General features: G+C 31.2%; 2 protein-coding genes across 3 annotated transcripts in view; one reads left to right on the top strand and one right to left on the bottom strand.

Moving 5' to 3' along the window:
• The window catches only part of LOC134711383 (autophagy-related protein 2 homolog B-like), a 95,034-nt gene that overhangs the window by 11,213 nt on the left and 60,793 nt on the right, over positions 1-23,028 (top strand). Inside the window, exons 5-12 of the mRNA XM_063571943.1 lie at positions 277-475; positions 956-1,132; positions 2,587-2,683; positions 3,142-3,318; positions 4,401-4,487; positions 6,225-6,263; positions 6,572-6,833; positions 9,356-9,506. Coding sequence (XP_063428013.1) covers positions 277-475; positions 956-1,132; positions 2,587-2,683; positions 3,142-3,318; positions 4,401-4,487; positions 6,225-6,263; positions 6,572-6,833; positions 9,356-9,506 — 1,189 coding nt within the window. The remainder of the gene's footprint in view (positions 1-276; positions 476-955; positions 1,133-2,586; positions 2,684-3,141; positions 3,319-4,400; positions 4,488-6,224; positions 6,264-6,571; positions 6,834-9,355; positions 9,507-23,028) is intronic.
• On the bottom strand, positions 13,163-21,913 carry LOC134711384 (slit homolog 3 protein-like). 2 transcript variants are annotated; one of them, XM_063571945.1, is made up of 2 exons: positions 21,770-21,913; positions 13,163-17,818 (listed from the first exon to the last, which is right to left on the bottom strand). In XM_063571945.1, the coding sequence occupies exon 2, from the start codon at positions 17,803-17,805 to the stop codon at positions 14,902-14,904; it is 2,904 nt and encodes a 967-aa protein (XP_063428015.1). In that variant the 5' UTR covers positions 17,806-17,818; positions 21,770-21,913; the 3' UTR covers positions 13,163-14,901. The 2 variants fall into 2 exon arrangements, with proteins under 2 accessions (XP_063428015.1, XP_063428014.1); XM_063571944.1 differs by lacking the exon at positions 21,770-21,913 and adding an exon at positions 19,649-19,897.

The raw sequence follows: 23,028 nt of genomic DNA, 5'->3' as shown, positions 1-23,028 counted from the left end.
ACAGTACATGTACAGAATCAACAATATTTTTTCATAAAAAATTAATTTCCGTTGGTATTTTCAAACTAATTTTGATTATTTTTGCCATTTATTATAAGTCTTGTTTTATCATTGGTGTTTGAGAATAGAATATTTTTATTACTGTAACCACTAGCTATTCAATACTGAGGTTGTGAATTTGAACCGCACTCATTCAGGTGCACTCCACTCTAATCTTAATTGAATAGGGATGGTCAATTTTCCTTCTAAGTGATTACATGTTTTGTGATATTTCAGGATAGAATATTTTGATGATTTAGCATTAGATGAAGGCAGTTCCGTTGATGATATGCACAAGTGGGAACCGTCAGCCATATCCCACAAGAATATAAGTATGGAAGGTATACAGATATTCTGTGATGAATTTACACGTCTTTCTCGGCAGTTTAGTTCACCAGACATTGGCTCAGATCCTTCATCACCTGTGTCGCCATCAGTGAGTATAAAATGGTTTTTAGAATAAATATGTATAAGAGGTATTAACAGACACATCTGTATATAAAGGTCACTCTTGGGACTATAGAAAACTGACCTTATAAGAGAGTTGACCATTAAATTGAGGTTGAAAAGGTATAGGTATTACAACAGTGGGACAAGAGTGTCTTTAGACATGTCATACAAAAAAATCAAAGACAGTGTTTGGAGTCATTAACTTATTTCATAGGCGTTTCACATGATAACAGCAGTAAACATATTATCAGTTGTCCTTTAAACTCAAAGATGTGTATCATTAACTTTTGTTTTTAGGGCTGTTGCCCTTTCATAAAATTGAAGCTGAGAAATACGCTTTTCTTTTGAAAAAACATTGACAATCTACAATTATTGACTCTTTTACATTCTGTTTAAAAATGAAACATAATAACAGCAAATCATTTCCTGAAATGTATTTAAAAAAATATATTTTGCTTCTTTACAGGTGTTTCACTCCACTAGTAGTACATTGTCATCTGTACCACCATTTAGCCAATCAGAACAAAGCTCATCACTACCTAGTCCAGATTCTGATCCAATACAAGTGGCTGTTATGACAGGAAAAAATACATTGAAACTGAAAGTAAAACTTGGTGAAGGTTTAGGAATACAGGGGCCTAAGGTAACTTGCAGGAGTTTTAATTCCCTCAGATTACTATAAATTAAGGAGATAACTGTATTGTTTTTTAAGCTGGGTCTTACGTAAAATGTAGATTTTACTGTCGCAAATTGAGTTTACCTAGATGTGCGTAAGCGGAGCTAGGTAAACAGATATTTGTGACAGTAAAATCAAGTTTTACCAAGGCCAAGCTTACAATACAGTTAACTCCATTCTAATGCAGCATATCAAAAGAAATACCATTTAACAAATATTTTGGCGTAAAATGACATAAATGAAAAAGTCTGTGAAACTGTGTCATTGTCTTTAGCAACTAAACAATATGACGTCATATGTATACTCACGATGTCAAACATAAAATTCTAGAAGTATTGATACCTTCCGTACCCTTCAGAATGGTTTCAATGTTGACAAACAGAACATTTTGAGGCTCATAATGTGACTTTCATGTTTTTTTGTGAGAAATAACATACCCTAAAAAATTAGAATTGAAAATGGTGGCTTTCTCAGTTACAGACTGGTAGAACGTTGAATTGACCCCTTCAAAATATTTATCAATGTCTAATGAACATTATCCTTACAAACAAATTGCATTAGAATCAGAAATAATTGGGTGCATTTATTATTGCATTTTTTTAAGTATGCACAAAAATGTGAAATTAATTATTGAAATTTCAGAAAATTTGCATATATGCATCAGATATTAGGATGCAAGTTCTTATCATTGCCATTATCAGCCAGTTTCATTATTCAGATTAATAAAAACATTGCAACATTTTCTGAATACAGTATTTCATTAATGAATAAACACATCCAGCTGGAAGATGCAATTATTAAATGTATGCATGCATATATATGTACATAATCTCAGGTTATCTTGTAAAGTAGCTGAAATAATACGTTATAAAATTAGCAATAGGCACTATATAAGTACTATTACTACTGTAGCCATTTAAAGTTAGGTTTCTGTATGTTACATAGAAAATTAGATTAGACAAAATCTGTTTTCATTATCTTCAATGAAGTGTTTTAGTTTATTTAGATTAAAATGCAGTTTTAAACTGTAATTTGTCAATAGATTTGTTGCATCATTTACACTTTCTAAGAAAAAAAATGGCAACTATTTTCAGTTCTGTATACTGTGGATTCATTATTATTCGTTGGATACTAATTTTCGTGGGTTTCGTGGGTACAGGTGAACTACAATGTTCAACGAATACCCTATTTTCAATAGCTTTTATATACAGAGAACTACATTACCACGAAATCAAATATCCACGAATATGCAAGTTTTTAGCAATCCACGAAAATAAATGAATCCACAGTAACCACCATTGATAATTGAATGCCATTATGTTTTTTTGTCAGTGTGTCTGTTGGTTTGTTAATTTTCATTGCAGAGATGACACTATTCTTGTTAAGATTGTATTTATTAATATTTTATTGTATTTTCTCAGGTTGAAATGGAATGTGAGCTTGGTGCTGTACATATCCTTTTGTGTCCAAAACAGTTCCATGCTTTATGGGCATTAGCAGACGGACTGTCATCTCCAGGTAAAGTTTATCATATGGACAACTTGTTGACATCCCATTAACTCTGATTGAGATTTCATGTTTCCTTATTTTCACTGTAGCATTTTACATAATCAATGACTTTTTTCATATTTTTTATCAGATTGATTTTAGGCAAAAATGAGTACAGAATTTTCCTACACAAACTGTAGTGGGAGAACAAATATTTCAAAGACTTGCTATTATATTTTTTTATTAAATTGAGTAATTTAAAAGATTTTCTTTGTTTTGTTAAGAAACTGCACTGTTCCAGTGTGGATTTTGTATAAGGTTGAGAGATTAAAATTAATTTTGATGAAAGAAATTTAATTGTCTAAACACACTTTAACAACCTGTATACTATGCACCATTGTTTGTGGATTTTCTTTGTCAAAGTTTGTTGCACAGAAAAATGTTGGCATAACTTAATAAATTAATACTAAACATTTCTGTTTAAAAAGCTACAAGTGACAGAAAGATGAAGCGAAATAGAAGTAAGAGTAAACCCATGAGTCCAGATGACTACCGAAAGATTGAGGAAGATCTTCAGCGACAACTACAGTCTGGTAGAATACATCAACAAAGACAGGAAATCTCACACTTCACAGCCATGCATGATATCATGACTGGATCTTTTGGTATTATAGTCTTATATGATATTTTGTTTTAAATTTGAATCAAGATGTATGGTCATTTTTTTATATGACCCCAAAAAAAATTTGGGATTGTATAATGGTATGATGTCGTTGCGTCTGCGTCATCGTCGTCCAAAGACACATTGGTTTCCCAATAATAACTTTAGTTTAAGTCAATAGATCTTTATGAAATTTTTTCAGAAGGTTCAAGCGAGAAAATCATTAATCTATAAGTATGTACTTCTTATGTCATTTAGATATTGGTTGGAAACATTTTTATATAATTACATTAGATGTAAGTTTCATTATAATACGTTATTCTGATTGGCTAACATGTTATTCCGTAAACAATTGCATCAGACAATAACATTTTTCATGCATGATGACACGAGGTCCCACAAAAAAGTGCACAGGTGAATTAAATAAAACCGGATAAAAATCGTGTTTTCATGATTTTAGCTAAAAAAATGTAATTATAAGTATTGAATACTTCTTTTTGAAACTTTATAGGGTGGTAAAAGCATTGACCGTGCGTACATTTTTAGAATGAAGCGCTTCCGCGCTTCATACAAAATGTACTTCGGTCAACGCTTTTACCACCCAATAAATTTACAAAAAGAAGCATTCAATTCTTAAATGAAAATAGTCTAGCTGGAAAGATTATCTAATTTACTAATTCACATTTTTTTCTTCATTTTATAAGATATTATTCATTTACATGTAATAGATTTCTATCCTGATAAGATAAGATAAGATAAGAATTTTATTAATCTAATCAAGAACACATAAAGGGCATCATTTTACAACACAATGTGATTGGAAAAAGCAAACAGAAACAGAAAACTAATACCATACTTTAACGTTATGGACAGGATCAGAGCCTAACACAACATGTGTTTTATATAAACTATTATATTAAATCTTATTGGGTAAACTTCATTGATACTTCTAGATATTTATTGAAAAAGAATTATGTCTTTGAAGGGAACTGTCATGTTTTCATATGAAATTTAATAACAAACAGATTTATTTATTAGAGTTGAACACAATATTTTCAGTGATCTGACAATATCTGTATATTTTAGGTGGTGAGGACCAGTTTTATGCTGTAGGCCAACATAAAGACATGGAGTCTTCCTTTACAAGCCAAACTTCATACAGTACTGTCTCAAGTAAGTTATAAAATTCTAAGCTACATAAAAAAAATGCTGCATCATTTTCCAGTCAGACTTTTTACTGTTGTGTTTTGCATTTTCTTTTTACTGTTGTGTTTTGCATTTTCGTTTTACTGTTGTGTTTTGCATTTTCTTTTTACTGTTGTGTTTTGCATTTTCTTTCTACTGTTGTGTTTTGCATTTTCTTTTTACTGTTGTGTTTTGCATTTTCATTCTTTTTAAACCCCTGCCATAATGGAGGAGGCATTAAGTTTAACCCTTGTCTGAATGTCCCAAAGTTGGTTTCCCTTCTCTTACTCTAGTTTGCCACAACTAAATGTTATGAAACTAATACACAATGCTTATTTCATCTAAACACAGATCAAGTTTGAATTTTGGTGGTGTGACTTTTACAGTTCTAGAGTTATGCCCCTTTACCAATGGAAAAAATGCTGAATTTTTCGTTTCCACTCTCTAACTTTAGTTTGTGTCAGCCAAATGTTATGAAATTTATACACAATGCTTATTACCACAAAATATGAATCAAGTTTGAATTAAAGGGAATTTTTAACCACTTTGCAACGCACGTGTTTGAAGCAAAAATGTTATGCTTCCTCTCCTTCTTGTTCCAAAGCAAGAAACTCTGGTCTCTGACTTTAAACTTTTTCATTTAACTTTCACGTAGATAATTGATTTGAGTGGGTACTTTAAAGGCGTTTCAGTGACACGTGTGTATCCAGCATATAGTTTTACTTACTTACGATGGTTAGAAAAGAAACTGTCGTTATGAAAAATTCTATTCAAAAAGTAAGCATGTGAGCAACGCTTTAATGAAAGGACTTCACCTTACACGAGGGATCAATTTCAAGTGCTTATATGTTTTGTTTTGTTAAAAACCATTTCTTATTTGGGGGGGGCTGGAAAAAAAGGAAAATTTTAAAAGAAAAATATATTTGTGTTACTTGGCGAAAAAAATAATATATTGGCGAAAAATATATAGTGGCGAAAAATATATTGTTTTGGCAAAAGAGGTGGCGAAAAAAATAATTGCCCAGGGGAAACCCTGATTGAAACCCATCCATTTGAGTTCAAAGGATTAATCAAAAAAATCTTAGAAGTAAGTTCTCTTAACAATCAGTATTTTTTTTTACCCATTACAGGGTATTCCGAAAAAAGGAAGGTCATACTAAAAAAAGAAGATAAAGCTATTTTCAGATTAATTATATGAAAAGAGAAGGTTCACGAAGGATTAAAATTGGCCCTAAATTTTTAATGTTTTTTTGAATTGGGCCAAACGATTACAAATTTCAAATATAAATACTTACAATAATACTGTTAAAACTGAAATATACCTTTTTTGCCCCTTCCTTTAAAATTTTTGTAGCTATGACCCCTTAAATATACATAATTTGTATTATAGGTCAGTTTTGGTCAATTTGGTCAAAACTGTTTTTGGCATAATTAACCTTGGCTGCCATCCACGATCCAAAAAGAATTTATATTGATAAATTCTATATCAAATTTGGAATCTTTTGGTTACAAAACATTTTGGATCGTAGGTGGCGGCCAAAAATGGGTCTAATTTGGATTGTATTATGTACTTTTATGAAAGGAACTGATTTATTGAGCATTAAGACTTTTGGAATAGACCCATTTACGAACCAATTTGTGAACTTTGTGGTGTTTTATGATAAAGTTGATATTTTAGGCTTGTCCTTTGATTTTATGTTGATAATTTTTGAAATATATTTTCAGCTGTACAATCTGGTAGAACAGAACACAGGAAGCCTAAGGGTAATTATTTACTCATTTCCTTAAGTTGACACATAAGCTAGTTTATATCAGATGTTTTATACAACACTTTGAAAACCATATCTGAATAATATATTTTACTATTACAAAGAAACTTCTCAACAAATTTTAGATATTTGATTCTCAGCATCCTCAGCAGACTTAAAAACAACAATTGTGGAAAGAACCAAATAAGTCAATGTGATGAAGAAATACGATGTTCATTCTTTACTGGTTATTGTAAAGAGTTTACTTATCATTTTATCCATGCAGGGTTTTCCATGATATCTATTATGTCTTAATATTTTCAGATCCAATGAAGAAAATTTTAGATGATCCTTCAGCAGAGTTTTCCCATTACAGACTGAGACTAGCATTCTTCTCTGTGGCACTTTTACATGACAATCCCTGTTCTAAAGTAGAGCATGGCCAGACACGAACACAAGAAAATAACATTAAAGATCTGTCTATGTCCTACTTCCAAAAGGTGTTTACTATTGCAACAGCTGCTAGAGGGGACATGAAAAGTTTGAGAAAAAGTTTTGTGGAAGTGTTGAAGTATGATCATATTAGGTAATTTATTCATCATTTAGCTTTGTCTCGGAAATTATCTCAGTTATTGTAAAACTGAACTTGAAAAAAATCTCTTTATTTTTCCCCTGCCTATGTGGAGGAGGCATTAAGACTCTCCATGTCTGTATGTCCCAAATTAGATTCCCTTTTCTTACTTTTGGTTGCCTCTACCAAATATTATGAAACTTAAACACAATGCCCATTTATACAAAATTCTCAGAAATGATCCTGAATATGTTTAATTGTCATTTGTTCCATGTTTGCATTGTGTTCTGATTCTTTGTAAATATTTTTTAGGGTAAATTTATTTCTGTTTTGATGTGATTCTGTTCTAATCTAATTTAATTGTCTTTTGTTTATACTGTATCTTTTCTGTTGTAATCTGTTATGTAATAGGGAAATGTGTGTTAACACCTGAGCAAACATCCAACCTCATATCTTCTTGCAAATTCTTTGACCTGACAATTAAACCATCCTGATCTAACTTTCGGCCCTATATTTTAATTTTGCTAATAAATGTGTCAGTGAACAAAATCCTCAAAGTCACACATAATGAGTTCATATTAATTTCATAGTAATTTAAATAATTTAATTACCCCTGATTTCTTTCAGAACACACCGTTTGAACTCATGATATGTAAAATTAAGGATTTAGTGCTCACATTATTATCAACCTAATTTTTTTCCTGCTATCACCTATCTTGTAAATAAACTCCTGGGAAATACTGTGTAGCAATGCCATTGGTATCCATGTTTGAATTAAACATAAATCATAATTTAATTACAACTTTTATTTTATATATATACATCACAATTATAATTTGGCCCTTGGGGAAACTACTCAGCTAAAAAAAATAATTTTTTGCTCCATGCCTAAACCAAGAGCCTAGCTATGTGCATACTGAAAAGTAGCAAAGTATAGACTCCTGGCTTGACATCACACCAACCCAATTGGAAGGATGGTTCAAAATAAATGCATGAGGCTATCAGGAAGCCTATGAGGCTATCATTCCTAGAGGCTATCATGCCTATGAGGCTATGAGGAAGCCTATAATGAGACAATGAGGAAGCCTATAAGGAGGCTATGAGGAAGCCTAGTAGTGTTGATGTTGAATTGGTGTTGGAATGAATTTGTATGAAATTTGACAGTTTATCCCCAGAAATTCTTGGGGGATGAGTGAAATTTTTGAAACAACCAGTGATAAAATTTCATAAATGAAATCAATAAACATAATGCTGAGATTGCTTCCCCTGTCATGGCAATATTGAAGGTGAAAGGAGGGGTCGGTGGGAGGCAAGTTTTTAGCTAAAACACTATTAGCACTATTAGCCAAGACTATTCTATAACTGCTTAATCTGCATTTAGATATAATACTCAAGGCAGCATACACAGGTTTTTAATACACAACTTGTTAATGGAATACTCCTAAGTGGGAGGAGTTAAAACTGCACCCAGATTAATGTATCAAGAAACAAAGGACAAAGGAAGCCAAATGCCACAAGTGGTCACTAATTAACAAGACATGTATATTTGTATTGGAACTGATGAAATTAGACCTCCTGCTAAGAACATGTGATAAACTTCATATCTAACTGATTGACATATGATAATAAATCTGTTTCATCTCAACAGCAAAGAAAATACACATCCTGGGAAAATCCTAAAATAATGACTACTGAGTAATTAAAATCAAATTATGTACAAACATAACTTATATAACATATAAGCACCTATTACCTTCAAACACTGATAAAGTTTGAATTTAAGTGAGGTCAGGTTTACCTATTGAATTATCTCCCTTTATCAATGAAAAATATTTCTAGATTTCTAACTTTAGTTTGCCTCAAGCCCTCAACCAAATATTATGAGACTTATACACAGATTATATTCACACTTGGGTTACATCACTTCCACAGATCATGAGTAGTGTTTCTTGTAAATCTAACAATTTAGAATTTGCCATATATTATCAAGATGGGGCATCTGTGTCTCATGCAAACATTCTTCGTTTATTTTGTTACCTTCAGTACTTGTAATGGACATCGGTATGTCTCTATAAATTTTTAACTGGATCTCTAGGGGCTTGTGGACATCTGGTTTGGCATCAGGGTAGGCAGGCATCTACAAAACAATGGCTGTGCATTTACTTATGAACCAAAGCTTCCCAAATTTTAATATGTTGTTGAGGATGACAAAATGGAGTTTAAAATTGTCAATTTTCACTTTCAGGAGATGTGGTTCTTGAAAAATTGAAATATGATGTTTCCGGTTGTGTCTGTGCTTAACTCATAGACCATTTGACCAACACTTTTCCAAATTTAATATGTTGTTCCTTGTGATAAGGACACAAATAAATGTTAAAAAAATTGATTTGCTGTTACTCTGACAGCCTCTTGTTAACAGATATATAGAAAAGATTACTTTGGTTTTTAGGAAGCTAGTAAAAAAAAGACCTGGTCAAGTGTGTTCATCTGACAATTTCTTAAATATATGATGACATTGCCTTTTCTGTAATATTTAGGTTACTTGGCAAACCTTTGACTGTTGACTGTACAGAGAAGACTATTCCTACACATCATACAATGACTGTGGATGTGACTGTTGGTATGTTTGAGATGGTAGAATGTCTGTTTGACAGAAGAGATAAAACTGTCATGCCAACTTACACAGAGGTTAGTGAATATTCATACATATATAAATATAAGTATAATTGCAGGTTACAGAAACAGCTGTTCCTGGAAAGAACTAAAACAATAGACAACTTTCGAGTTGATGCATTTCCGTCAAAAACTCTGGTTTTAGTTGATGTGCGTTAAGGGGCGTCGTCACTTCCGTTCCAATGTTGAGCGAGTGGTTAGAAAACTATTATTCTATATTATACGCATTTTACGGCAAATTGAATTCTCAAAATTGACAATCAGCACTGCTGTCATTAGGAAATTGTTATTAAGTGCCTACAGAACAACCATTCTTTCTAGTTTATTCTGCACAATGACGATCTCTAAGACGCTTGATGAACTTTAATAGTGCAGGAATACAGATTTAGAATCATGTGTTTATATGCTTGAAGGTGTGATGACTTTTACACTGGCCTTGACATATAAGACATTCAGGTTTCATATGGAGGTTTTCTTTATAAAAAAGTATTGACTAATGATAATGTGTTCACCACAATTAACAATGTGTTTTAGTTGATGGGACATAAAAAAAATAGCAATCAATCGATCAACTTGTTACTTCAGAAGTTATATTGAAAAGTTATACAGTGAGCAGATAAACCATCAGGCTGCTTATATCATTCTATTCTTAAAATAGGTGATACCAAAATGGTTTTTGGCATTCAATACAAATTCTATCCAGTACTTAGATATGTTCTTCCAGTAATAAAACTGCCACACAGTATTGTGTGTTAATCCATGGGACCTTTAAAGTCACTGTTATAATGTCCTTGGTGATGTCAGGATAATGCTATTTAATCACCCTTTCCTGTGTGTACACCTGACAGGATAATTTATTTCTCAAGTTCAGATGATTTCATTTATTATTTTACAACCTTTCAGCAAAGCCTTAAGATAATTTAGATTTTATGAATTTAACATAAATCTAATGTATTCTTTTATTTACAACACAACACACATGCCTACAAGTTCTCCCCTCCTTTTAACAAGTTCAAGTTCAGAAGCATAACTGTACAATATACATTAATTTCATGCCATAGAGTAAAATGATTATCTTCTTTAAAAGAAGAGTGTGCTTCCTAAAAGGTTTCACCTGCTTTACTGATTATAATTACTCTTCTGTTTAAGATAAAGGTATTTTTAAAAGTATTTCATAAACTTAACATTATCAGTGATGCATGTTCAGGAGGTGAAGGTCAGATGATCCCTGTTAAATGGACATTCACACTTTACAATGATACCGTACACCAAATATAGTTGACATATTTCTTTTGGTATCCAAGATATGCACTTGACCATAAAACTTAACCTTGATATCTGATCCAGGTCAGGGGAACTGTGTCTGACAAAGATCCCTCTTATCAAATATAGTTACTGTGGATTCATATATATTAGTTAAATACTAATTTTTGTGGAATTCTAGGGTACAGGGGTATCACAAATTTAAGTACTCAATGAATAACAAATTTTCTAAAGAAATGTAGGCATAATTTTGCAAAACCACAAAATTAAATATCCATGAATATTCAAGTATTCCTCAATCCACAAAAATTGGTACCCATGAAAATAAATGAATCCACATTATCATATTTCTAATATTAAACAAGACAGAATCTTCATAACATTAGGGCCCCAAAAGATGACTGGGGAATAGAAATATGGTCAGCATTGACTTTCCTCTGACCTGGGGGTGAAACCTTTGTCAAAGTGGGGGGTCTGTTTTGCTGTGTCTGATGTACAAGTTTGGAGCCATATCTGGTCAGAATAGGGAAGTTAAATCCAATTTCTCATGTAAAGAGAGTGCCATGATCTTGGTACATTAAAAAATCCCTTGCAACAACTTTTTGACGGGTTTAGGTGATCTGTTCCAGTGTAAAATTTCTGTCCCTTATATCCAATATACCCTCAGTTTCTGATGGCAGTTCAAATTTCCCATGCGTTCATCATGGATGGCCCCTATTACAGGACCTACCGTTTGTATTTTAGTATTGTTAATCTCGTCCTGAACATGCATGAAATATTTACCACTGGACAGTAGACATTCAGCAACCAATTATGTATAGATCCATCATAAAATAAGATCAGCAAAAAAAAAGATTTTTGCCATGAATTCTATTTATGTCTACAATCTCATAGAGTGTCCTTTGTTGAATATGCACACAGACCTAGGTGAGCAACAGGGTCTTTTGATCCTCTATACTGTCTTTTGCATAGTTGATAAGAAAGGTAACTAATATTGATTCATAAAAATTTAATATTCATATAATAATATATTATGGTGACATAAATATATACATCTGGAAAAATCTATACAATATTTTTAACAATATAACTTTTTTATAATAGTATCCTTGATATGTAAATCTAGCACTAGTCGTGATTATGTACAAATAATATGTCAATTTGATTATGCTTTGAGAAAAACGTCTTCTAAAGAGAGCAAAGGAAAAAATCATTTAAATATGATGAACACAGTTAATGAGTATGTATTTTGTGTTTTCTCCAAGAAGACCCTTGGTAAAGTGTAATTGAAAGTTAATTTGAATTTCTTTTTTTTTACTTTTAAACTTTTAAACATAGACTTTATGTATAAGTTGGTGATCTTTAATGTAATGGTGAAAAATATTAATATCTCAACAAACTAAAATAAATGTGTTTATTGAAAAAATGTATAAAAAATGCCTGAAAAAATACACATGAAGGCACTTTTCTACATCATTGAATTGTTTATCACGTTAGTGGTTTTGCAATATACAATGTAAATAATGAACATCTTTTATATCAGTAAGCATCTTTCATATTCATAATTATTCACTTGATTAACTCACTCAGCATTGTACCCGCCTGTCCTCAGAAAACACAGAAAACAAAGTATGGGAACATTATTTTATGAATTTTAATTTTAATTAAGTAAAATCATCAGAATTTTAAAAATTTGTAAAGTTTAGAAATGTTTCATGCTTCCAATTTGTTCAAGAAAGGACACTGATATGTTACAACCTATACAAAATTTCATAAAATCAAGTGCCTGATCATAGTTTGTAAAGATTCCTGAGTTGAGGTGTGCATAGGTCCACTGTATTAGAACAAGGGATTTTTGTTGATATGTGGGATTATCTTTTGTTTCCAATTAAGGTAATAGGAACTTGAAAATAAGAAAATTAAGTAGTATAACAATCCATGTAGATAACTTATCCGGATTTTCATTCATGTGGTTTTGCGTTAACTATATTTTAAATTTATTTATATTTCTTCCTGTGTTTTGTTTTCCCAAAATCAAAATGTTTTGACGCAAATTGAATTTGTATCCTTTTAAAAAATTTTTTTTTAAATATGTTGAAATATTTAAAAGTGGTTTTTCTAAACAAGAAAGAGATGTTTACAAGTGTATTAATCATCGTGTTTACATTAGCCAATACACAATACTGATCAATAAACGCCTACACATATTTTATGGCACATGACTGATAAACGTTACTATTGATTTGTGGTTAATATAACTCTAATACAAAATGCAATAAACATCAATAAAAATTTGAAAGAAATGAGTGATATCTACATAAATTTTGTATTGAAATATCAAAACAACATAATTTATAACACTGTAACAACTATTGTGAAACTGCTTTTTCACTGAGCATATTATAGATGTAATTTATGAAAGGAAATAGATATATGGAAATGTACAACAACAAAAAAGAGAAAGACATTAAACAATATACATAGCAAATGAATAAAATGAAAATAATGTCGAAATTTGGCAAATTTTGAAAGTGTACAATAACAGGGTGCAAACTTAACTTATTTCATGAAATCTGGTTTGTAAAATTACTTTGAAAAGTTTATCTTCAAATTGATGTTAATGTGTAAATTTCATTAATTTTCAAATGTTTCTCTCATAAAACATAGAAAATCTCAAGACTTTTTTAAATGGAAAAGATAAATAAAACATGGAAAGAAAGAAAGTGAAGAGTCAAAAGGATAAAAAAACAACTTAAAGTTAACTTAGGTTTAAAAAACAAAATGGCTTACACACATGAAGGTTATAAGTTTATAAGCTTATAGAACTTATCACATAGTTAGTAAACAAAAGTTTCAATAGAACACAAATAAGTTAAAGACTAGAAAGGTATAGTTGTACCCTTTTAAATGGATTGCATATAACCATAAGGTGTTTATTTTTATCTGCGTTTGTTGACATACATAAAAGAGTTGTGTAATATTGCATAGGAATTTGTACAGACATGCACTGATAGTTTAAACCATCAAGTCAAAGTAAATTGTGTATCAAAATAACGGAACATGTATGTTTAAAGAAGTCGTTTACTTTAAATCATAAAGTCAAAATAAAGATGTATCAAAATGTGGCAATGCATATGTCTCAAGAAGTTGGTTAACTAGTAACTTGTTAATGTAAAATGTGTAGACAGATCTGTACACAAATGTGTACACTGTTAATGTGCTAGTTCTTAAGATACACACAGGGACATTTTCCTTTCTTAATCACATTTTGCTGACTCTAAGCTGACAGTCCTTTGATTTTATTTTTGAAACAGTGTTCTTTGTAGAAATGTGTGCTTTGAAAGTCAATTCTATAAGTGGTCCAAAATCAACTCATGGTCTTTTGCATTTGGGGAAAGTACACTAGCAGAAGACCACTATAACAGATTCAAGAAAAATGAGCATAGATGGAAGGGAGTCAAAATCAAATATTGCTATGACAGGAATGTATTTTCACTTAAATTCTTTCCATATTCTGTTCATGATAATCTGTGAATATTTCATAGTGATAAAATTATTATCCAAATACGATCTTCCTTGGTTATTTACAGTATTTTAACCTGAATGTATTATAATGTTCTTAGATATACCATGCCATACATAAATTTATTCCAATTATAGTACACATTACTTATTAAGTAAATAAAACACTCACAGTTACTACTTTTTATGATGTATGATATGAAACTAGTACATTTTGGCTTATATCACTTACTTACTATAAATTGTTCCTCATAAAATAAATATTATCTATATTTCGTTCTCTACAACAGTTAATCATGAGAAGAATGGACAGATCTACATGTTCACTGATATCATTTTATCACAATCAGTCAAAATTGTTTTGAGCCTTTAAGGCATTAGCTCATTCTCTTTTCTTGCAATCTTTCTCTTATTGAAAAAATATGTTCTTTGCATGAGAATGGCTTTGTCCTTTTGACCATGTCTGATACTGGTACCAGATCAGTCCTTTTTCAGAAAGAGTGTAGGCACACAGTATCATAAAATTCCTTCCTGTTTATGAATGTCACATTCTCACACTGAACATGATATCACATTGTAATCCAGGCTAAGGACTCCGATTAATAGCACTATATTATCCCAGATTTCATATTTCAGTTTCTGGAGTTATTTCATGATATGTATGGTCTGACGGACTGTCTGTTGGACTTTGTGTTGGACTGTCTAGATCAAATCCATGATTTAAGAATCCGGCAGTGTTATTATTTTCATAATGTTTAGTCCTTGGTTTAGGAAGCGGCCTATCTTTAATGTCATTCGTATAAACACTTGGGGGTGACCCTTGATGGTCATTAACGTAAGAGTGAGGCTGTGGCGCTTGACCCTTAAGTTGTCCTGGTGTTTTATCATATCGAGGTTTATTGGATGATGAATCTCTCAAATTTCTGTTTTCCTTTGAGTCGGAATCTTTTAAATATCCTTGATTCTCTCTTTGTTTCATATGAGGGTCATTTAGATATCCTTGTGGTGCAGCATGTTTTGGGTTGTTAGTTATCTGGTAGTAACCTGGCGGTGACGGAAGGTCACGTGATGTGCCACTAGCTCCTTTACCATTGTTTAGATGGGGTTGTATATTAATCATTTGATTTTCATTAAGATATTGATAACTTCCTGCCGAATGGCGACTGTTAGGACTTGACGGTTCACCAGTCTTGCCTGACGATATAGCACTTACTTTAAGATCACCATTTGCATGAGGTTTCTTTGGTTTTGAGAAACGTTTTGAATCATATCCAGTTGTCGGTCTTGCAGCAAATGCAGTAAAGTGAACAGGAGGTGTGTCTTTATATTTTGGGCGTGTTTGATACCTTATTAGGAAGAAAAGGATCACTACGATGAGAATAAGGACGAGTGCACAACCAGCTCCAATCGCAGCAATTTCTCCAGAACCTAACCCTGTGGAAGGGCTCGCAGTTGGTGCAAATGTTGTCTTAATACCTCCTAACGAATTCTTGCAGTCAGGAACAGTAACTCTGTTGTCAGTTGTTTTTGCTTTGATGCAGATTGAATAGTCTTTGTGATAGTCTAGATTCAGTGTCCATTGTCTTTGGTTTGAATCAACCTGTACTGGGTCATTTGTTTCACTAGTTCCAAGCTGTTGATGGGTAATGAAAAATTTGGACAACTGATCTTCATTTAGAACATTCCAAGAAAATGAAAGACCCTGTTCATCACGAACACCGATATTAAGAGAAATGACTGGTAAAGGAACAGTAGTTGTAGATGGCGTGGTTGTACTCGTTGTTGATGTTGTGAAAGTTTGACACTGAGTTGGTTGCGTACCTGGTTGACAAACAAGGTCACTGGATGATACATTAGTAAGAAGTCGATTGTAAAGATTTTGTGGAGTACTGCAGACAGCTCTTAGAATATATCCAAAAATACTATTACTACTTTCCTGTAGTTTTGCCCACTCATATAACTTTGTCAGTTTGCAGTCACAATGCATAGGATTCTGATCCAAGTATAAATTCTCTAACACAGAAAGTTCTTCAATGACACATTTATCGATAAGTTTTATATTATTCCCAGTTAGTTGCAGAGATGTGAGAGTGTTTCCTAAACCGTGAATTTGAGCTTGTGTAAGTTCAGTTAGTCCATTATTTGCTATCTCTAAACTCTTCATTTCTGTATGATATTGAAATGTTAAGTCTGGAATGTTTAAAAGTCCATTATTTTCTAGATATATGTGTTGTAAATTAGTCATTACTTTCAATGAATCCCAGAATGCAATGGGTTCTATGTGAGACAGTTTAAAGTCTATTCGTAGCAAGTTCTGAAGTCCTTCTGCAGTATCTTTGGAGAAGCTCAATTTATCATCTGATTTGCCAACGGAATCTAAATAGAGTTCCTTTAAACTTGGTGTTTTATTAAAGGTTCCTGGATCAATATGTGTGATTTCATTCCCAGATAAATGAAGAAATTGTAGGTTTGACAAGCCTACAAAGTCATTTTGTCCAATTCGAGTAAGTTGGGTTTGTTGTAAATTTAAATTTGCCAGATGTGGCATATTTTTAAACAAATTTGTAGTTACTTCAATGGAACCTATCGGATTACTGTCTAATATTAATTGTTCGAGCTTTGTCCAGTTTCCCTCTTTTAGAGTGACCAAACTTTGTCCATTTAAATAATTCAGGTGCAAACCTAGATATTCTAAATTGTCATATAAATGACTGAAACACCCAGCCTGTAAGGTTGCTAGTTCATTATGAGACAAATCCAATGTGGTTAGCTTATTTAGACCAATAAAAGCATCTGCAGCCTGATAAAACGTATGAATGCCATTCTGCACAAACCGAATATGTTCTAATGTTGTTAGTTTTCGTATAGCACCAAGGGGGAATGTTGTGAAGTCTGGATTGTCTAATATTTCTAATCTCTTCAGATTCCTTAATTTTCCTGAGACAGAATTACTTGATATAAATTGCATCTTGAGTGTATGTAAGACAAGTGTTTCCAGATCAGTAAAGTCTTGCGGAAATGACTCAATGCCAATGCCATTGTTATTTAGAGTGAAACGCTCAAGTGTCAATGACTTGAGTTTCGTAAGTGTTGTCAATGATGAAAACGGAACAAGGTTTGTATCGTCACCCTCTAAAATGAGTTCCGTCAGATATGTTTCCAACCCTCTAAATGAATCACTTGCCACTGATGATCCCAGGTAATTTTGACTGAAGTCAATTTTTCTTACTTTCAGCCCAGCAAATGCATTACTTGAAATATGTAGAATTCTGTTGCATTTTGCTTGTGGACTTAATCCTCGGCAATTGGATTCAGGAGCATTGCTGAGTGTTAGCTCTTGAAATATTTCCTCAGTAGCATTTATGGCAGGCACACTTAATAAACCTTTTTCACGACAATCTATTATCCTTTCGTTAGAAGGGGGCTGTCCATCAAGACAAGTACACTCAGCTATTGGACAGTTTCCTTGTATCATAGTCATTTCCATCCATATCACTAATATTGTTATGTATATTCTATATCCTCCCATTGTTTGTGAAGGTCTGAAAAGAAAAAAAGAAAAATAATTGATATGGATGCTTGGAAATATATTTTTAGTTTCAAAAATCAGTGTTCATTGCTCCTTTACTTTTGGTTTCTTTCTACAGGGAAAATGTCATATAATGTGTTACACAGTTTTAATATGTTATGATCTTAACCATTTTTGTCCTTTACCTCAAAACTGAACTTCAAAAATCCAGTTAATCATCCAAAATTTGTAACTTTTATCAATTTAACAAAAATTTTGGCGACTGGTTATTTGGAATGGTGGCAATATGCTCTTTGTGCGGATACATGACTTAATCAAAATAAAATGGTAAAACTATTGCATAGTTATTTAATAGATTATCCTCATGATCAGTTTTTTTTATTAAAAGATCATATGCATGGAATTTCTAAGTTCATGTTGATACCCTTGAAGTTTATAGGAAGTAAATTTGTATCAATTAATTGACAATAGGAAATGCAAATCAGGTGATAAACAAAATTTTCAAGTTGTCCTGCTATTAGGTGACAATTTGTTGTATGATATGATATCCTGTTTTTCACACAACTATTTTCATGAGTTCAATCAAATTTTTTTTGAAATGATTTTAAAAAAATACAATGATTTTATAAGTTTATCTCAAGTTTGTCATATCCTGAAAAAATATAGTTTTATAAATAAAATCTAAAAAAAACAATTATGAATTAATGTATGCTTGAAATAGCATTCAGACAAACAGCGTTTTAATGTATTTTGGGTAAAAATATTGAAGCGTAAATTTGAAAATATTTTTAATGGAAAAAGTATGTCACTTTATTTCAAACTTATGAATAATTTTTGACTAAGGTGTAAGTTATTACCCTGTAATGAATTACTCAATAAATGAAGTTCACGTAGTTGTATATTGTATATAGCATATACATGATGAATTAGCCAGAGGTATAACAACAGACATGACTGATTTCGTAACAATTTAACATGCCATTGTGTTCGTTATCTTACAAGGATCTTTATGTTTTAGTCTGATCACCAGCTTTAATGGGATAACTCTTTAAATATGCATGGGTATTGTTCTTCTAGCCAATCTAGGATAACTAAAATGTACTGTTACTGTCCCAGGAAATCAGCTGATTTACCACCAAATTTGGGATGGAAAGTTGTCAACATTTATTTCAAGCTTATACTTTATTTATATAAGCTAATCCTTTGTTATTATTTTTTCATCCTGAACATACATGAAATATTTGCCACTGGATGTTAAGCAACCAACAATCAATTATTTTTTTAGGAAAATTTATCCTTTAAATCCTTCATTTTTTTAAACTTTATGATTGTAAGATAAATATCCATTTTTTCACCAAAGTAGAATGAATAGTTATGAATAGTACATAAAGAATGATATGAAAAGAATATAAAGAAATAAAACATTTGATTTAGGCTAAGAGCCAGGTGAATTTGCCCTAACATTATAGTGATGATATGTAAGGTGTTCTACAAAAATGCACATAAAAGATCAACTTTAAAGAAAAAAAAGTAAAGTTTTACACTAGGGATACATTATAAAGACCACCTGGCCAAATTATCTGAAAATTTTCATCAAAAATACAGTTTTATGTTTGTTTTTATATTGCTTTTTCCACTTAGGTGAACATTTTTTTTATAAAAGTTTTCATCTGAAAGATATTCACTCTATCATCTGATTTCCCTCTAAAAGGATTTGATTCCATAATTGAAGACCAAAAAGTGTCAATTTAGACAGATCAAGACATAATTGTTGACCACAGCCCTGGAAATGAAGATGTCACCATAGATATATTCATTATAAGATGAGTGTGCACCTTCTTACCTGTACAATTTGTTTACAAATAATCAGCAGGTAAACATCAAAGTCCTTTCGATGATGTTGGTTTCACTATGTCACAGATGTTCTTTGGTACATTTCCCAGTTAATTGTTACATTTGCTTATCTCATTTTGTCTTAGAAAGCAAGTCTAAACTTTTGTTTTTGTTCTAAATCAATTTCAACGTCACACACCTTTACACAGGTAAAAATAACCAGGTGAGTCAGGTATCTGTAATGGCTGCCACTTAACCAATCACAATGCTTACTTTAACAGGTAAAAATGTTGACATAGGATCAATAGAAAGGGCCTTAACCTACTGAATAAGAGTCGTTATCACCATTCCATAGAAAAAAGGATTTATTGAAAGTGTAAATAATCAACAATAACGTTAAACTGCTACTTTTCATTATTTGTATAGAAATGATAATTTGTATTAAATTGATAATTTTCACCTTTTGTGAACAATGAAATGACCATTGATGTTAATAGTCATGCCTAAGGGATTAGATTCAGATAAACTTATGTAATGCTGTCAAACATGTATTAACCTATTACTGTAATTGTTACCGCTGACTAAAAGTTAGGTTTTTTTTGGAAAAAATGATAAACCTTTTAATAAAAAAAAAAAAAAAATTTTCAATATATAAGTTAATTAACAAAAAAATTTAAAGCTATGATCGGACATAAATAAGAGGGATTGTATTAAAACTTTTTTTTATGAGCAACTTTAATATTATTGTTAGATTAAAGGATATTAAAATTAGTTTTATTTTGTTGTTTTGACATTTACATAATTATTTCAGAAATTAAAAAAAAACATTAATTAACCAAGTTAAAAAAAACAATCAAGTTAAAAAAAAAAATTACTCGTTTATTCAATGGATGCAGTGCAATTATTTTCCATATATCTAGGAGAATATTTTTTTGAAATATTTTGGTTAAACATGAAATTGTCACCAAATTTTTGTTACACACAATCATTGTCAAATCTAAATAGTAGGAAAACCTTTGTCATAAGAAAACCACAAATTGTGTTCTTTATAATTAATCTGTGTCAAAATTTAGTTCAGCAAACTCTTTCATATATTAATTATGTGCACAAATTGACTGTCCCTCTGGTATATTTTGTCCCTCTTTTGTAGCTTAAAATGATAATAAATGATAAAATGGTAAAAAAAACATATTTGATAAGAATAGTTATCCAAGGAAAAACTAGTAGGACAATGAACATTATCAATAATTTTGTGAATGTAATTAAGAATATTAGATGTGAGCACTTTTATTTCTATGTAAATTTTTTGGTAAGTTTATGAAAATTTATTTTTTATATATGGACATTAATACTAAAATTAAACAGTTTATTTTTCGCAAAAAATACTTAAAAAAATAAACTTTTGTTCATGCAAATATTATATGCACCTACTTTCAAATATTGAAATTTGGATTACGTGTCCATAATTTGTAAAAAAGAAAATTCAGTTATTGTAAAATTTGCTTGTCGACCAGTGGCAAATATTTCATGCATTTGGAAATGACTATTCATATTGGAATCTTGCCTAGCCAAAAGAACTGCAGTTGTGGGGAAGCATTTTAAACTTCTAAACCCATCAACACCATCTAAAGAAGATAGATTTTGTTCTATTAAATTTAATCTGAGGACAACAAAAAAAGCACTGGTGCTAGCAAAACCATAATTTGTTCTGATGATTTATCTTTTTTTTAACTTTTGTATAGTTTTGTTTATTTTAATTGATGCAATCACATCTCTTAAAACAAGACCATCATCTTGTTTTTGAATTGACCAAATATTACCATTTAGTTATTTATAGATCTTACTGAATTTCCCCCCCCCCCCCCCCCCCACCACATCAGCCTAGACATTTACCCTACAAATTCACAACCCTCATCATAGAAACCTTACTATATATATCCTGTTGTTGATACAAAACAGAAACAACAGTTGTGAAAGTTGAAGTCTTTCTTAGTTTATGAGAGATTTTTTCATGATTTTTTTTCTCAAAAATTTCATGTTTGAAAAAAAGCCTGCAGCAGATTCATGCAACAAGGTGTAAAATGTGGAAAGAAATTTGTATAAAAAGTCGTTAAAATTATGTATATCTTACCTGTTATCTTTTGATACATTTTGTAAATATGTAAATACATATTACTTGCTCATCGGCATGCCTTGTGGTTTGAAATATTCATATTTAATGCATTTAATGTTTCATCTTGTCTTATCTTGTCAAATTATTTTCAATTGTAAAAATTTGACAATGTCATCAGATCACCTCTCCGAACTTTGTGGTTTTCCTGTATTTAACTTCTACGTACGTAAATATTTATATTTAGTTCAATTTTTGTTAATCATGTACCTATTGACAAATTTATTTTTTAAGAGCTTGAGTGTTTTTTCCTAGTACTAGTATGTATCAGTTACAAAATGCACTTTATATTCAAATCATAAATGAGATGCAGCTGCATTTTATTAAAGTAGTTTCCTTTACCATTCCATTGTATGTTATATATCAGAATAAATATTTGGTACCATATATGATGATCCTGCATTTCAGTTTGACTGTAAGAGGATGAGATCATTAAGGATTGATTGTCCTCAATGACTATACATTGTACAATGGAAATTGTCACGTTCAAGTTTTTGCTCACAAAAAAAAAGTATGTGGTTAATTTTGGGAAAAAAAATGATAAGATATATATATGAACTATTTCCTATATGTAAGGTTGAATTGTTTCAGCTTTGATAACTTCAGTTGTTGTTCTTAGGAGATATAAGTCATATGAAAGTATCACTATGATGGGAGTTGATATCTTTGCATAGCACAGATTTGATACTGTGGATTCATTATTATTCGTTAGATACCAATTTTCGTGGGTTTTGTGGGTACAGGTAAACCATGAATTCAAATGTTCAACTAATATCATATTTTCAATAGGCTTTGTGTACAGAGATTTGCAATACCACGAAATCAAATATCCACGAATATGTAAGTTTTCAGTAATTCACGAAAATTGATACCTACGAAAATAAATGAATCCACATGTACAGTAGTAGTGATACTGTAGGGGGAAACAGAGGATGCAGAAAGGTTGTCATTTTTTTATGCCAATTGACATGGGTAAGAAATTTGTTATGTAACAGGTCTTTTACTACATGTCTTTACAAGGCTTATGTCAATGATCATGGAAAACCTTATTGTCATGAAAAATTAAAATGTTTTTGTTACGATCTGTCAGATTCTTTTTTTGTTCATTGTTTGAACACAGACAATTCTTCTTTTGTATGGTTTTACATTTCATCCTAAATGGATCCTTTACAGATTTAATACTATACTTTTAAGGGTTTTGCTCATTGTTGAAGCTGTAT

This window comes from Mytilus trossulus, chromosome 3 (genome assembly GCF_036588685.1).
Source record: "Mytilus trossulus isolate FHL-02 chromosome 3, PNRI_Mtr1.1.1.hap1, whole genome shotgun sequence".
Classification (NCBI taxonomy): Eukaryota; Metazoa; Mollusca; class Bivalvia; order Mytilida; family Mytilidae; genus Mytilus; species Mytilus trossulus.
Note: the sequence above shows the minus strand (reverse complement) of the source record. Positions and strands in the feature narration are given on the sequence as shown.